General features: G+C 39.0%; 2 protein-coding genes across 5 annotated transcripts in view; both read right to left on the reverse strand.

Moving 5' to 3' along the window:
- The window catches only part of LOC107583725 (transcriptional repressor CTCF-like), a 14,313-nt gene extending 8,956 nt beyond the window's left edge, over positions 1 to 5,357 (reverse strand). For all 4 annotated transcript variants that reach the window (XM_016270019.1, XM_016270018.1, XM_016270020.1 and 1 more), the window contains exons 1-4: positions 5,085 to 5,357; positions 2,795 to 3,316; positions 2,360 to 2,699; positions 2,083 to 2,253 (exon numbers count right to left, since the gene is read on the reverse strand). In XM_016270019.1, coding sequence (XP_016125505.1) covers positions 2,083 to 2,253; positions 2,360 to 2,699; positions 2,795 to 3,316; positions 5,085 to 5,258 — 1,207 coding nt within the window. In that variant the 5' untranslated portion in view covers positions 5,259 to 5,357. The remainder of the gene's footprint in view (positions 1 to 2,082; positions 2,254 to 2,359; positions 2,700 to 2,794; positions 3,317 to 5,084) is intronic.
- Positions 5,358 to 6,957: 1,600 nt separating this feature from the next.
- Positions 6,958 to 15,025, reverse strand: part of LOC107583846 (protein FAM65A-like) — a 23,901-nt gene continuing 15,833 nt past the window's right edge. Inside the window, exons 14-21 of the mRNA XM_016270201.1 lie at positions 13,651 to 13,781; positions 13,222 to 13,378; positions 11,465 to 11,600; positions 11,049 to 11,210; positions 10,632 to 10,790; positions 9,541 to 9,737; positions 7,358 to 7,441; positions 6,958 to 7,262 (exon numbers count right to left, since the gene is read on the reverse strand). Coding sequence (XP_016125687.1) covers positions 7,119 to 7,262; positions 7,358 to 7,441; positions 9,541 to 9,737; positions 10,632 to 10,790; positions 11,049 to 11,210; positions 11,465 to 11,600; positions 13,222 to 13,378; positions 13,651 to 13,781 — 1,170 coding nt within the window. The 3' untranslated portion in view covers positions 6,958 to 7,118. The remainder of the gene's footprint in view (positions 7,263 to 7,357; positions 7,442 to 9,540; positions 9,738 to 10,631; positions 10,791 to 11,048; positions 11,211 to 11,464; positions 11,601 to 13,221; positions 13,379 to 13,650; positions 13,782 to 15,025) is intronic.

Raw genomic sequence — 15,025 nt, forward strand, 5'->3', positions numbered from 1 at the left:
CCAGCTCTAGGAAGGGTTCTGGTGGTCCCAAATGTCTTCCATTTAAGGATTATGGAGGCCACTGTGCTCTTAGGAACCTTAAGTGCAGCAGCATTTTTTTTGTAACCTTGGCCAGATCTGTGCTTTGCCACAATTCTGTCTCTGAGCTCTTCAGGCGGTTCCTTTGACCTCATGATTCTCATTTGTTCTGACATGCACTGTGAGCTGTAAGGTCTTATATAGACAGGTGTGTGGTTTTCCTAATCAAGTCCAATCAGTATAATCAAACACAGCTGGACTCGAATGAAGGTGTAGAACCATCTCAAGGATGCTCAGAAGAAATGGACAGCACCTGAGTTAAATATATGAGTGTCACAGCAAAGGGTCTGAATACTTAGGACCATGTGATATTTCAGTTTTTCTTTTTTAATAAATTTGCAAAAATGTCAACAATTCTGTGTTTTTCTGTCAATATGGGGTGCTGTGTGTACATTAATGAGGAAAAAAAATTAACTTAAATGATTTTAGCAAATGGCTGCAATATAACAAAGAGTGAAAAATTTAAGGGGGTCTGAATACTTTCCATACCCGCTGTAAATAAATGTGACGTGACTTTACTGGAGTAAGTTACTGAACTGCAGAGTTCGTTCAAAAATCTCTGTAATCAGATGCGTTTTAAACTGCCGTCAGTTTTTGATGCGTTTTTTGTTATTGAGAGGAACGCGCAGTATATATTTACATATTCATCCAAACGCCACTCAGCAGCTTCAAGTTTGGCTGCGTTTGCTCTGAACTGAAGCGCTGTCTTTCGAATTGCATCAGGAGAGCTGAATTAGTCTTGGGCTACATCGCCACACTGGTCAAACCACATTATTGCAGGCACTTACATTAAGTCATATGAGATCAAACGACTACTCAACAACAAAAATATGTGTCGACAATCTAATAGTTTCAGCCCTTTATCGAATTGAACTGAATTAACGACATGATAATCGTAACCGAACCGAATTTTGCATTTATATTGTTTTGTTCAATTTGTTACGCTTAGCAAATTTGAACACAAATGACAATAAAGAGTCGAGGCTGAATGGTTTTGTCCTCTGCTTGCAACGTCGTACTACACAGGCATTAGTAATCAAACACAGAGCATAGTAACAGACCAAATTAATAGAGCACAAATCGCCAACTCCAGTGGTTCCCAAACTAAGGGATAGTGTACAGTCAGCAGATTATTTTGCAAAAGAAACCTCTGCAGGGTGATAAAGACTACACTGCGTAATTTTCCCACTTATGCGGCCACTTGCCTGGTAAGTAAATAATTGAATGCAAAATATTAATTTGACATTTTAACTACCTCAATATGACTCGGAGTACCCGCTTGAACGCTACATTTTCAGTTGTATTTGTGGTTGTATCAATAACAGACCACTAGATGGCGTGATTGAAGAATCAGAGAGAGTTGTATTGCAGGGAGCAATGTAGAAATATAAATGAACTATGCATGGTTCTGCTCGAAGCATGAAAGTTACAAGTTTGTCAAAGGACATCCAGTGCCAGGTAAACGTAAAGCAGATTATGAATATACTTAAGATACACATAGACCAAAACAACGTGTCTACACCAGACGCGAGCGGCGCGATTTGACAAAAGCAAATAGAACCCAGTGATATTCTCTGCTGTGGATGCGGCGCAACAACAAATTCATGACAGTAAACTGATGCCACGTTCCATTTCTGACAAACTTCAGCACTCTGAAAATATTTTTCTCTACAAAAGGGGGGCCCGGCAGAAAAAAAAAAAGTTTGGGAACCACTGGCCTACTCACACAATATTTAATTTAATTCATAAGGGCCTACCTCATGTTGCACGTTTGCACTGAGAAAAACAATGGCACAATAAAAAAAAAACTTAGGTCTATGTGCAATCCCTCAATTTTTCACATTTTATAAGGTTAAAATATTTTGCCTGTAATTTTTTCCTATATCGCAATATAATATCGATATCGCCTGGACAGTGTAAAATATCGTGATATGAATTTTAGCTCATATCTCCCACCCCTACTAGATAAATTCTATAAATTCTAATGCACTTGAGATCATGTACCGGTGTGGGTGTTGAGGTGGTTCCTCAGCAACGTCACAGTCCTGAAGGCTCGTCCACAAAGATGGCACTTGTGAGGCCTCTCATCTGTGTGGCTCTTCATGTGGCGGTCCAGATTGGAACGGCGCGGGCAAGTGTAACTGCACAGCTCACACTGGAATGTCTTCTTAACACCTACACACAGACAGTGATTTAGACCCAGCACAGATCTGATACTGACACTATACTATAATATCATGCAAGTGTCTGTTCATTCTGTGTGTGTATCACATGTTCTCACCTTTCTTCTTGATTTTGGTTGGTTTGGGCGGTTTCATGTTACCCACAACTTTCTCAGCATTGACTTCAGAGAGCAGTCCCTCCTGCTGCTCCTCCTCAAAGTCATACACAGACACGTCCATGTCTTTATCGCCCTCTGTGTTATAACGCAGCTTGCTTTTCTTTGTCTTCTTGGCTTTTTTAACAGGGGGTGTGTAGTCTGGATCTTTGGACCAGGCGGGGTCTTCATTTTGGGCCTCAACCATATCCTCCTCCTCCTGATGTGAAGGCTGATCATCTTGGGCCTGGAGCTCATCTTGCTCCACAGTTTCCACTTCTCCATTTGCACCCACTTTGACCACCTGTAGGAGAAGATATCTCATTTAGATTCACCAGAAAGTCACAGCACACTGCATTTAAAACGTGTAGTCTGATCAGAACAGAAAATATGACCAACCTGGAAGCCCTCAGGCAATGGCAGGGTGTGACAGATGACCGGCTCCCCATCTTTAGGCATGCCAGTGGCATCCACCAGCGTCCCCTGCAACTCTTCCACAGTGGCGGCAGTGACAGGCACAGCTGAAACAGGCACCTGCACCAGCTGTAGCTCTCCCAAGCCCAACTGCTGCTCCTCCATGTTCACCACCTGCAGGGTGATAATCTGAGTATCATCGACGGTGGTGACAGTGGCTTCATGGGCAGCACCAGCCACACCAACAGCAGCCTCCATGACTTCGGTCTTCATCTGGAGCAGGGCAGGGTCCAGGGAGTCCATCACCATCAACTCCACACTGCTGTTGACAGCTTCCACCACATGCTCTCCTTCAGCCTGGGCTTGCTCTAACCCAGCAGCCTGCAGCAATTCACCCACTTCCTCATCTTCTCGTCGCCTTTGGTATGTTTTACATTCCTTGGCCTTGAAAGCATCACCTGCATCTTCCACCACTGCCTCAGTCGGTCCCCCTTCCATGGGTAATACCTACACCAATTAAAACTAACAAAGTTAGAATGCAGCACTAAATGCAGGATGCTAAAGTTACCTGACAGCAGTCTGGACTGTGTTTGTTTACTTGCACATACTGAGACAGCCTGCTATCAACCTTGCAAATGGTGAACAATAGAGTTGATTTGGCATTTCCATAGACATCCACGACTTGTGTTTGTATAGCATTCTGTGAGTTTACCTGTATCAAAAATGAATACTTCATCTCTCTACACCTGTGCCTCCACCACTTTCTGCCTCCGATGAATGAACTATCTGTCTCAACTTTGCTTCTTACTACCTAGCTCAACCTGTTGGGATGCAAACAAATCAAGTCATCAATGTCTAAAACAAAACACACTTTTAGTTTACAGGTCATACTAGTCAAAGCTCTTTTCTTGATCACACCCCCCTTTTCTGTTATTTTGTTTTTATGTAACTTATGTATGCATATGTGTGTGTATATATATATATATATACACACACACTTATAGTTTCTTAATAACACTAACAATAAACAACCTCGGCAAACATGCAAAACTTGACTTTCAGTCAAAGAAAGACGTGACTTTCATTGTACCAAAACCACGTCTTGAACTCTTGATTCGGCGTCAGAAAGCATAATCTGAACCGATTCGTTTCTACTTCCTCACGATCGCGCATATTTGACCACCAATCCATTAAACCGACAAAACAGTGCAAACGTATTCACTATTTACCTTCACACGTTGTAAAACACCCTTATGATTTTCCACAGCAAGAGGGCATTCTGAGATGGTTAATCGTGTTTTTGTACCACTACCAGTCGGGTTGTAGAGGGAGCTCTCTACAGTTTTTATCCCTTCTGTCTGTTGTTAGAGGTTGGTCTTTCTATAAGAGTGAGCGGTCGCACCAAGACCGACGACCGAGGCGACTCAGCGGTGTTTTCAGGCGACAAACTCCGGGATTCTGGGAGTGCTCGGCGGCGAGGCTCGGTCTTACTTCTCGAAAATGGCCATCCGTGTCATTTAGCAACGACATCTTCCTCCTTTAATTTTAATCTGCGCAATACGCTAGCAACGGCGACAGAACTAATGCTAAAACACCAAAGAGGCATTTAATGCTTATTTATTCACATTTAACCCGATCATTTTGGATTCCAGGAGTGATAAAGACCAAAGAGCGAACTCAGGCCGCAGCAATGGGACGTTATTATCGCCGAACCGGGTCAATGTTTCATCGATTCGGGTTTGAATTTAACTGCTCGAGGAGGGGCGCGAACACGGCAATAGGCGCGACCTGAAATCTGATTTACGGCTTTAATATCGCACATATTACGCTTAAAACCTCTCGGATTTGACGTTTGTGGATTTAGTTGCTTGCTTTACACTGTTTGGGTGTGGCAGGACTGGAAATTGGTTAACTTTGGATAGCATATTAGCTGGTTGGTTAAGTGCGCGTGAAGAAACGGCGGGTTTCTAAAGACAGGAAACAAAGAGAAGAAACAGAAAATGGACGCCTGGCCTAAAGACTGAAGCAAACATCCTGTCGTAAAATAATGGCATCTTGGTGAAATGCTGTCGGATATAGCTTCAATAGTGCTTAATAATCGGGCTAAAGCCCGAACTTCTGGGTTATAAATGTTTTTTGCTAAATTTTCGATAACGATAGAGGGAGACAAACACCCCCCGCCAGCCGCCTGGACTGGGAGCCCCATCGTGACACCTAGAGGCCGATTAAAGCTCCTGCAAAACTCCCCCCTTTCGGAAAAGTAGTGCTGTTTTACCTGCGTTTGGTGATTTACTCTCGCGTTGAAATCGATAGAAAGCCCAGGGTTTGTTCTTCCTTCAGTACGAGACGGAGTTAAATTGCGTCCTTCACCTCCAGCAGTTTTAATCCTCTCCCGCTTTTGCAGAGTAGGCTCCGCACAAAATGGCGGCCTTGAGCGGCTGTTGCGCATGCGCGTCACGCAGGGGGGCGGTGGCGTGGGGGAGGGCTGTAAACACAAGCAGTGTGCGGATTGGCCGTGTGGGGCGCTACTTTTTAATTACGGATGTGGGCTGTTTTTTTTCTTTTAATAAGCGTTGCGTCAAATCAAATGTGTGTAATTTTGTATTACAGCTGTTCCACCTTTATTTGACCCTCTAACTCTAACACTTTCTATTCTATTTTAATTCTACTTTATATTTATCTTTTTTATTTTTTATTTAAAAAAACAAACACTACCTTTACATTTTTTCTATTCTACTTGTTTTTCTTTGTGTGTATGTGTATATGTGTGTGTATAATATATATATATATATATAAATGTGTGTGTATAATATATATATATATATATATATATATATACACACACACCTTGCTACGTGTACTGCGTTAGGCTAACCGAGACTTGTCATTTGCACTTATATATTGTTGCTCTTGTTAGTTTTGACTGCTTTTATTGTCCTCATTTGTAAGTCGATTTGGATAAAAGCGTCTGCTAAATGACTAAATGTATAAATATTATGTTAAACATCGCAGCATATGTTCCGCTAATAACAATATAAGAATTTATTAGAAGGTACTATGATAGTTTAACAGCCCAAAGTGGAAATATAAGGGGAAATGATAGTGAGAGCCTTTTTTTTTATAGTGTGTATATATATATACAGTGGGTACGGAAAGTATTCAGACCCCCTTAAATTTTTCACTCTGTTATATTGCAGCCATTTGCTAAAATCATTTAAGTTAATTTTTTTCCTCAATGTACACACAGCACCCCATATTGACAGAAAAACACAGAATTGACATTTTTGCAGATTTATTAAAAAAGAAAAACTGAAATACCACATGGTCCTAAGTATTCAGACTCAGTATTTAGTAGAAGCACCCTTTTGATCTAATACAGCCATGAGTCTTTTTGGGAAAGATGCAACAAGTTTTTCACACCTGGATTTGGGGATCCTCTGCCATTCCTCCTTGCAGATCCTCTCCAGTTCTGTCAGGTTGGATGGTAAACGTTGGTGGACAGCAATTTTTAGGTCTCTCCAGAGATGCTCAATTGGGTTTAAGTCAGGGCTCTGGCTGGGCCATTCAAGAACAGTCACAGACTTGTTGTGAAGCCACTCCTTCATTATTTTAGCTGTGTGCTTAGGGTCATTGGCTTGTTGGAAGGTAAACCTTCGGCCCAATCTGAGGTCCTGAGCACTCTGGAGAAGGTTTTCGTCCAAGATATCCCTGTACTTGGCCGCATTCATCTTTCCCTCAATTGCAACCAGTCGTCCTGTCCCTGCAGCTGAAAAACACCCCCACAGCATGATGCTGCCACCACCATGCTTCACTGTTGGGACTGTATTGGACAGGTGATGAGCAGTGCCTGGTTTTCTCCACACAAACTGCTTAGAATTAAGGCCAAAAAGTTCCATCCTGGTCTCATCAGACCAGAGAATCTTATTTCTCACCATCTTGCCAACCTCCATGCGGGCTTTCATGTGTCTTGCACTGAGGAGAGGCTTCCGTCGGGCCACTCTGCCATAAAGCCCCGACTGGTGGTGCATTTAATTAATTAAGAATAAATAAATAAAAACACGAATAACTTTCTTTAGCATTATTTTATACAGACTGCAAAACGTTTTTGGCAGATTAAATAGTTTTTCAGCTGAGAATAAGTATAGAATTGTACATTAAATATAGAATTTTTGCAAACTTTTAAGATTTCATCAATTTCCATGAATCTTTCAGCCTGTAAATTCATTTTTAAATACTCTGATCTTTGCCATTTTTCTATGGCTCACTGTGGGAACACATTATTTGCAGCAAATCCATTCTTTCACTTTCATTACCGATCTTTCCTTTGTGTGTCCATTTCCTCTGGTTTAGTCCACTGCTTACCTAGCACAAGCAGAGCTTGTTTGGCAGCATCCCTCACATCCTCCTTATCTGTCCGGCACAGATACACCAGCTGCTCGATGCTCTCTTTGGCCTGTGATGCACAAACACAGAGTGTGGGAAAAAATAAACGTTGATTGAGTGGTGCTGGGTTTTTGAGGAGAGATGTTTATACATGCATGAACTGACCTTCAGGCATGCGAGTGATTTACATCCACACACCCGTGTCTCAACACTTTCATCCTCCAGCAACTCTAGACAGCTCACCAATGCCTGAGACAGAACAGTAATGAGAGACACTGAGTGGATCAAATCAAAATCCTTTCTGAATAGCAAAGCATTACAACTTTACTTTGCACTTAATAGTCAAGATTAAGGATGCACAATTATTAACCCTTGTGCTGTGCATAAAAATTCCTTTATCTAATTTGGTGTTCTTGGTGAAAAATGGCCGGCCTTTGAATAATTGATTGTAAAAGTCTAACTATGCTAAACTATCAACAAATTTTGGATTCAATTGTTTGTCAACTTGTTTTCTTTCAGTTAGCACAGGTGTTTTATTTCTTTTTGGAGCTGACTGGTAGTAGGCCTCATTGAACAGCTGACGCATCTCAGTTTTTGAGTGAAAAAAGCATTGCATATGAATCCAATATTTGGAAATAATACAGCATAATGAGATATTTATAAGCAATTTTTTTGTAGGCAAGTCATTTTTAATGAAAGATGGTGTGTAGAAGTGTAGAAAATCCCACCAAAAAACAAAATTATCCATTTTTAAATGATCAATTATCAATTTTTTCTAAGCTTTAGTCCACTGCGATAAAAAAAAGAAAGAAAATCCTCTCTGGGTCAAAATTAGGGATGTGTCCGAATAGTGAATCCGAATTCGGAAAAGGCACAAAAACGAATAATGTGTTCTACGGAAGCCCTAAAGGGAATAAATATGAGATGGGAGGGAAAAATATATTTCAATGCTTTCTCTCGCAAGTATTTCGTTGGGTTATTATACTGTATATAAACTGCGGGCATCAGGAAGCCGCTATTAATATGCAGGGCATTGAAATCGCTTTTGAATGCGCACTCGCTTTTTACTTTCACCTTCGAGATTCACAATCACACGTACTCTCTGTGTATACAACTAAGCGCCAGTACTTACCACACATCTCACAAGATTAGATTTTTGTCAGTGGTGCTCAGGATCTGCAAATCATTCGCCATTGTCCTATCAGTCATCTCTCCTTACTCTGTTTATGTGGTAATTGAAATTTTATGTACTGTAATGTAACAGGCTACCGCTAGCAAGCGGCTAACCATGTCCCTTTAATGGCTCCATAGAACACGTTATTCATTTTCTGTGCCTTTCCGGATTCGGATTTACTATTCGGGCACATCCCTAGTCAAAATGACCGAAACACAACATGAAGGTTGACATTCTGGACGATACCAAAGCGGATCATTATTTTCATGTTATGACAGATAACTGATAAATAGTCAATATTCAAATTCTATAATGTTTTGCCTAAATACATTAAAAATAAAATGTAAAACTAAAAACTAAAATCAATTGTTTTGCCACAAGTGAATTTAGGTAACAACATTATAAAGTACAGTATGAAAAACGCGTTTTCTTTCTGAAATTTACAAAAGATTACATCTAACAGTTTTGTTATATTAGTTTATTATTTTTAAAGATTAACTTCAAGTGAGCGTTAGTTATTGTAGTATCACTGATATACTATTATAGTTCTTGTTAATATTTTGAATTATTGAATTGTTTTTCTTTTAATTTGAAAGTTTAAGTAATTTTGTTGTGTATTTTATAATAATTGTATTTTATTTTAAATATGTCTATAGTGTTTTTGTTTATTAAAATGTTTTTTTTTAGTTGTAGTTATTTAGTACTTCAACAAACTCAAAAATAAGAACTTGTTACCTTGCCTTGTAAGCTTTTTATATTTAATTTTTATTTAAGTTAGTTTATTTTATTTTAATGATGAAATTTAGCATTTAAAGTGGAAAACTTTGGATACATTTTACAGATTTTTAATGTTTATCATGATTTTAAACACCATGTGATCTCATAGCTTATACTTAAAAGTTTATACTTAAAGTTGCGACATTACTTTTGTAGAAAAGTATTTTGCTTTTATTTGTGTCTATACTTTAATATTATATTTTTTAAATGTGGGAAATAATAATAATAAATAAGTAGGTGTGGAACTTTTGAATAGTGGTGAATAAATAATAGTCATGGATGTGGAAGTTTACGATGTTCATTTGATCCTCACTGCAAATCCGCTGAAATAGTCAGCTCCAAAAGTACAAACAGGAGTTTGTAGAGTTTGCAGGAGGATCGTGAGCACATATCTTACCCTCTCTCTGTGGCGGGTTTGGTCAGCTAGACTCCGCAGCAGGGAGCTGGCTGCACTGCACACTTTCCCACTCGGATCCCTCAGCAGCAGACTGACAGCCCGCAAGCCCTCCCTCTTCAGACTGCACTCTGGAGGCTTCTTCAAAGATTTTACCAGAACATCCTGATCTCCAGACTGCAGGCACTGAACTAGCCACACTGCAGGAGAAGAACGAAAGAGAGACATGGATGAAACCGATACACTGCTGAGAGAACATTAGGTGGGGAGGACTGGAAAGATGCTTCAAGAAACCACAACGACTGAGAAGTGGAATGGGGTGATAATAGGGGTGTTTGGGATGGGAGGGGTTGATACCACAGATGTGTAACACAATCACTCTTGCTAATGAATGTTTGAGCATAGACATGAATAGTCCATTAACTCTTAAGTGGCGTTCAAACTAACAACAATCTGCAATGACCAGACATTTTCAATGAGAGTTCTCAATTTCCATTGATGTGATAAACTTTCAGTGTAAACCGGGATTTTGCATTCACATTGCATCTCTGATGACATTCTCTCTCAAGCATCAAAAACAAACTCAAATGAAAAATGAAAGTGGCTTTATTGTTGGTAAAGGTATGTGTTTTTGCTGCTGAATACAGTAACACTAATGGTGAGCTATACTTGTTTTTTTAAAGACCTGCTTAAAAATATATTGTTCAATTTATGCTTAAAGTGATAATAATACAAATAATTCTACTGTTCTACAGTAAATATTATTACAATTTAAAATAACTGTATTCTAGTTTAATATATTTACAACAGCCATTACTCTAGACTTGAGTGTCACATGGTTTTTCAGAAATCAGTCTAATATGCTGATTTGGTGCTCTGGAAACATTTTTATTCCAAGAATCTTTGATGACTAGAAAGTTAAAAATAGCATCTATTTGAGACATTACTATAAATTTTTGATCAATTTAGTTTGTCATTTATTGGAAAACAAGACAAAAATATGATTTCATTAAATAAATGCATGATTTCCGGTCTGTTTGTCGCTGCTAACTGCTGTCCATGTGAACAGCCCATTATATGGCACTCAAATATACCTTCTTCAGCCAGCTCAGGAATGTGTGTGTCCAAGTCATTCACCCCCTCTGCTTCCAGGTAGCTCCAAAACTGGAAGAGGGTGAGAGTCTCTTTGGACGCACCTCCTGCACGCCGGGGCAGCTTTCTCTTCAGGATCCGCTCCAGCAGATGCAGAAACACTAACACACACACACACAAGTTCAGTGTCACAGAGGGTCAAAGAAAATCTGATTTAGCGTATTGAAATGTACACACATGGGGTCATCACAAACAATGATTAGCAGTGTATTAAATCCTTCCTGGAGATGAAATACAGGACGTTATGGTTAAGGTTGTAATTTATGTTGATTGTACAGCAATTTCAATTTAGAAACCAATTTCCCCATAACTCATTCACAGTGCTTGTTCATGCATTAATATACAACACACACACATACCTGTGTCTGTGAAACCGGCTCCTCTCTCAGGGAGTCTGCTGGCGTAAGTGTCGCTGAGTGCCTGTAAGAAGGCCTCTGTGGAGGTGCTGTAGACGCTGCAGCCATCCGTGCACTGCCGCCATAGCAACACAGCCCCTTGGCACTGATCTAACTGAGGAACAACTGCTCTGACATACAAAGAGAATGTGGGAAATAGAGGTGGTTGTGAGGAAAAACTTATGACAAAATATGTGAAATAGCATTCTTCTGTTGTATAATAAACGATCTGTGATGCATGAAAAACAATGTATGAACATTTGCAAAGAAATTAGCTCACAGGTAAGATACAACTTAAACACCACAGAGACAAAACTGATGTATAGTCAACAGAACTAAAGCATTATAACAGTTAAAATACTATAATCAGTGAGACTCACCCTCCTCTGGCTGGATGACTTCGCCCCTCGAGTCCTTCACAACCCATCGTATGAGCTCAAGGACTCTCGCTTCCCTGAGAAGTCGGTCCAGAGCGTACATCTCCCCACAGCGCAGGGGCCCGAATGTGCCTAACCTCTGTTTACAAAAACAAAACACAGAGTATGAACAGAGATGCTCAGACACTATGAAAACACTTCAAACTTAAATTAATCTATGAAATGTCCAACCTATATATATATATATATATATATATATATATATATATATAGGTTGGACATTTCTCATACTTGTACGATGGTTAGATACATTTTTTTTTATAAATTGGCGTCACTACGAAAAGTTTATGCTCACCAAGGCTCCATTAATTTGATCAAAAATACAGCAAAAACAATAATGTTGTGAAAATTTTTTAGAATTTAAAATAACCATTTTCTATTTTAATATATATGCTAATTAATAAAATAAATCCTATTTAAACACATATAAAAATAGATATATATTGATAAACACTCAAATTTGACTTTTAGACTACTTTTTTGGACATACTTTATAATTATAGACATTATTATTTATTCAAAAGTTTGTGAAGTTTTATTTGTTTTAACATTATTTTTGTATAATACTTCTGTTGGTTATAATGTATTTACACGTATGTTCAATGCCTTCGAAAAATGAACTGAATTCTACACACATTCTCATTATTTCATGTTGTTCCCCCTATATATGGGACTAAGGCCCAATCCCATTTCTACCCCTTAGCCCTTCCCCTTTCCCCTAACCCTCCATTTTGCACATTCACGTGAAGGGGTAGGGGTGTCTCGATTCTCTTTTGGTTGGAGGGGTAGGGGTAAGGGGAAGGGCCAGGTAGCCCTTCAAACAAAGATTTTTCTGGACCACACTTCAAACAAAGGGGTATGAATTATCTCAGCATTAACCGGCTACAGCGGCGGCTGCCCGAGTGGACAAAAAGACACATAAATGTAAGCATTTTTGGCATTAATAAAGATTTTAATGAAAAGTAATCATTTGTTTTATGTTACGTTCAATCGTGAGTTCATATTTACGGTCATGTTATTAAAAGAAATGTTTGCAAAAAAATCGCTAAAGTTGCTAACGTCATGTCATATTACAGACTGCACGATAGTGCCACAAGTTCCACAACATATGTTTCATGTCTGATCAGGGCGATAGCCACCTTAGACATTGAGGCTAGCCCCCCCCAATAATTAGAAATCGCTAAACCCTTTTCTCAAATATTGCTAAATCGAGAGAGAGAGAGAGAGAGAGAGAGATGAAAGTTGCATTTACGTGCGTCTCTCTTTGAGTGAGTTTACTTCAAAAACAGCGATTATATCCTCTCGTTGCTGGAGAATATAATGTAGCGATTCAGTATTTAAACTGTTATTAATAAAAGTCATGGGGTAGCGTTAACAAGTTTCTTTGCTACTGGATGTGTGAGCTGTGCGATCTCTGATGTGTGTGTGTGTGTGTGTGTCAGTAAACAGCGCTTTAATATAGAACGGTAAGGCTCTAATGCACACCAGCACACCAGTATATTGTAGGAGCTAGATGACGTGTAACGGTGTAGTAGTGGTGTCCCAATTCTTAGGGGAATATTTTCACCCCTACCCCTTGACACTCTGTTTTAAGGGACATGGGGAAGGGGTAGGCAGAGGGGTAGGGGAAGGGGTATAAAATAGAGTTGGGATTGGGCCTAAATGTCTATATCTAGTACTATTAGACTACAATAACTGACCAGCAGCTGCGAGCTGCAGTTCTTCAGATGAACCAGCAGGGTGTGATCTAGAGTCGGGCAGCCTGTGCTGAGAGGGCCGGAGGGAGTATCCCAACACCTTGCTTCACAGCCCTCATCCTCTCCTGCGCTTTCCACAGCCGCTGGACACTCCTCTGTGCTGTATCCGTCACAACACACATGAAAACAAATGCACGTCAGAAAATGACAACATAATATATTCAGAAAAGTTGGGATTGAACATAGATAAAGTTGTGAAATCAGTCACTCAAGCTAACGGTTGTCCTTCAAGTCACTAGGTGGCAGTAGTGTAACATAACATTATAGAAGCAATACATTTTGATAAAAAAAACCTTGGTTGAACCTGATTCATCTTTGTGCTATAAAATATCATTTGACAGCAGAAAGGTGAAACATTTCTCAAGTTCTGACCTGTCTGTCACACTCTGCCTCTCACCATCCTCCTCTTCTTCCTCCAGGTCTGATGTATTAAGGAAGTCAAAGCTCCCTAGAGCCGTCTCAACCGTCAAACTGACAGTGGATGAGCGACTATGACTCCGTACCTGCAGATAACACACATTTGCAAAAAAATAAAAAATAAATAAAATAAAACTTTCAATCTCTTTAGTCTAAATAATTACAAATGAAAAACTCTTGATTTTAAAGTATATAATGTATCAAACAGTTATTAAAAACTACATAAAAATTTTTAGCTAGAAGAAACCCCAGAATTTAATGTTCAACTAATATTAGTTGTTTACATGATATTACTGTCAATTACCACATAAAACAATTTTGACTTGTAAAAACAAGCAAAAATAGTGATGGAATCCAATGGAAGTATATTGGGGCAAGACTTCACACCAGAATAAGTGTCAAAATTAACAAAAGTACAGCCACAAGATTGTAAACATGAGGCTTGTGTGATAGAATAGCTAACTAACCTTGTCTGTGCAAGTTACCTCTAATCTTTCATCAACTATGCACATTTCTAATATTAAACTCGTGAATACATAAAAAAAAAAACTTCTAAGTAAATTGCTAATATGCAATACTGCAAAAGCAGTGTTTGTTTGTTTGTTTTTACAAATAGAAGAACAATTATATCTGTTAATTCACAACATGACACAGACACTGTCAGTAGACAGTTGACTTATAAAACCTGGAACATTAATAAGGCCAATTCTGGAAAAAGAGACATTGTGTTTATTCTATGACTAAGCTAAGTTTTGCCGGGAAAACCTCTCTGTAGACACAGGATGAAGTGGTTAATAGTGAAAGCAAAGGGCATGTCTTTGATGAACTCTATTGTTCCACTGATGAAGACCAAAGTCTCTGGACCCAAACCCGGATCTGAGACATTGATGGTTATCGTGGGGCTTGGATACAAGCAATACCCAAAGGCTTCTCTGACCAAAGTACTAAGTAATGTTTTGCTTGGGGATCAAATACTTATTTCACTCACTGTAATGCAAATAAATTTCTAATCTTTATATAATGTGTTTTTTCTGGATTTTTTGGTTGGTCTCTATACGTTAAAATAAACCTACCATAAAAATTAGACCCTTCATTTCTTTGTAAGTGGGCAAACTTACAAAATCAGCAGGGGATCAAATAAATATTTTTCCCACTGTATATATATATATATATACATACACACACACAAATATATGTATACACGTATACACACACACACACATATACAGTGGGTACGGAAAGTATTCAGACCCCCTTAAATTTTTCACTCTTTGTTATATTGCAGCCATTTGATAAAATCATTTAAGTTAATTTTTTTCCTCATTAATGT

This window comes from Sinocyclocheilus grahami, unplaced genomic scaffold (assembly GCF_001515645.1).
Source record: "Sinocyclocheilus grahami isolate Dianchi unplaced genomic scaffold, SAMN03320097.WGS_v1.1 scaffold55.1, whole genome shotgun sequence".
Taxonomy (NCBI): Eukaryota; Metazoa; Chordata; class Actinopteri; order Cypriniformes; family Cyprinidae; genus Sinocyclocheilus; species Sinocyclocheilus grahami.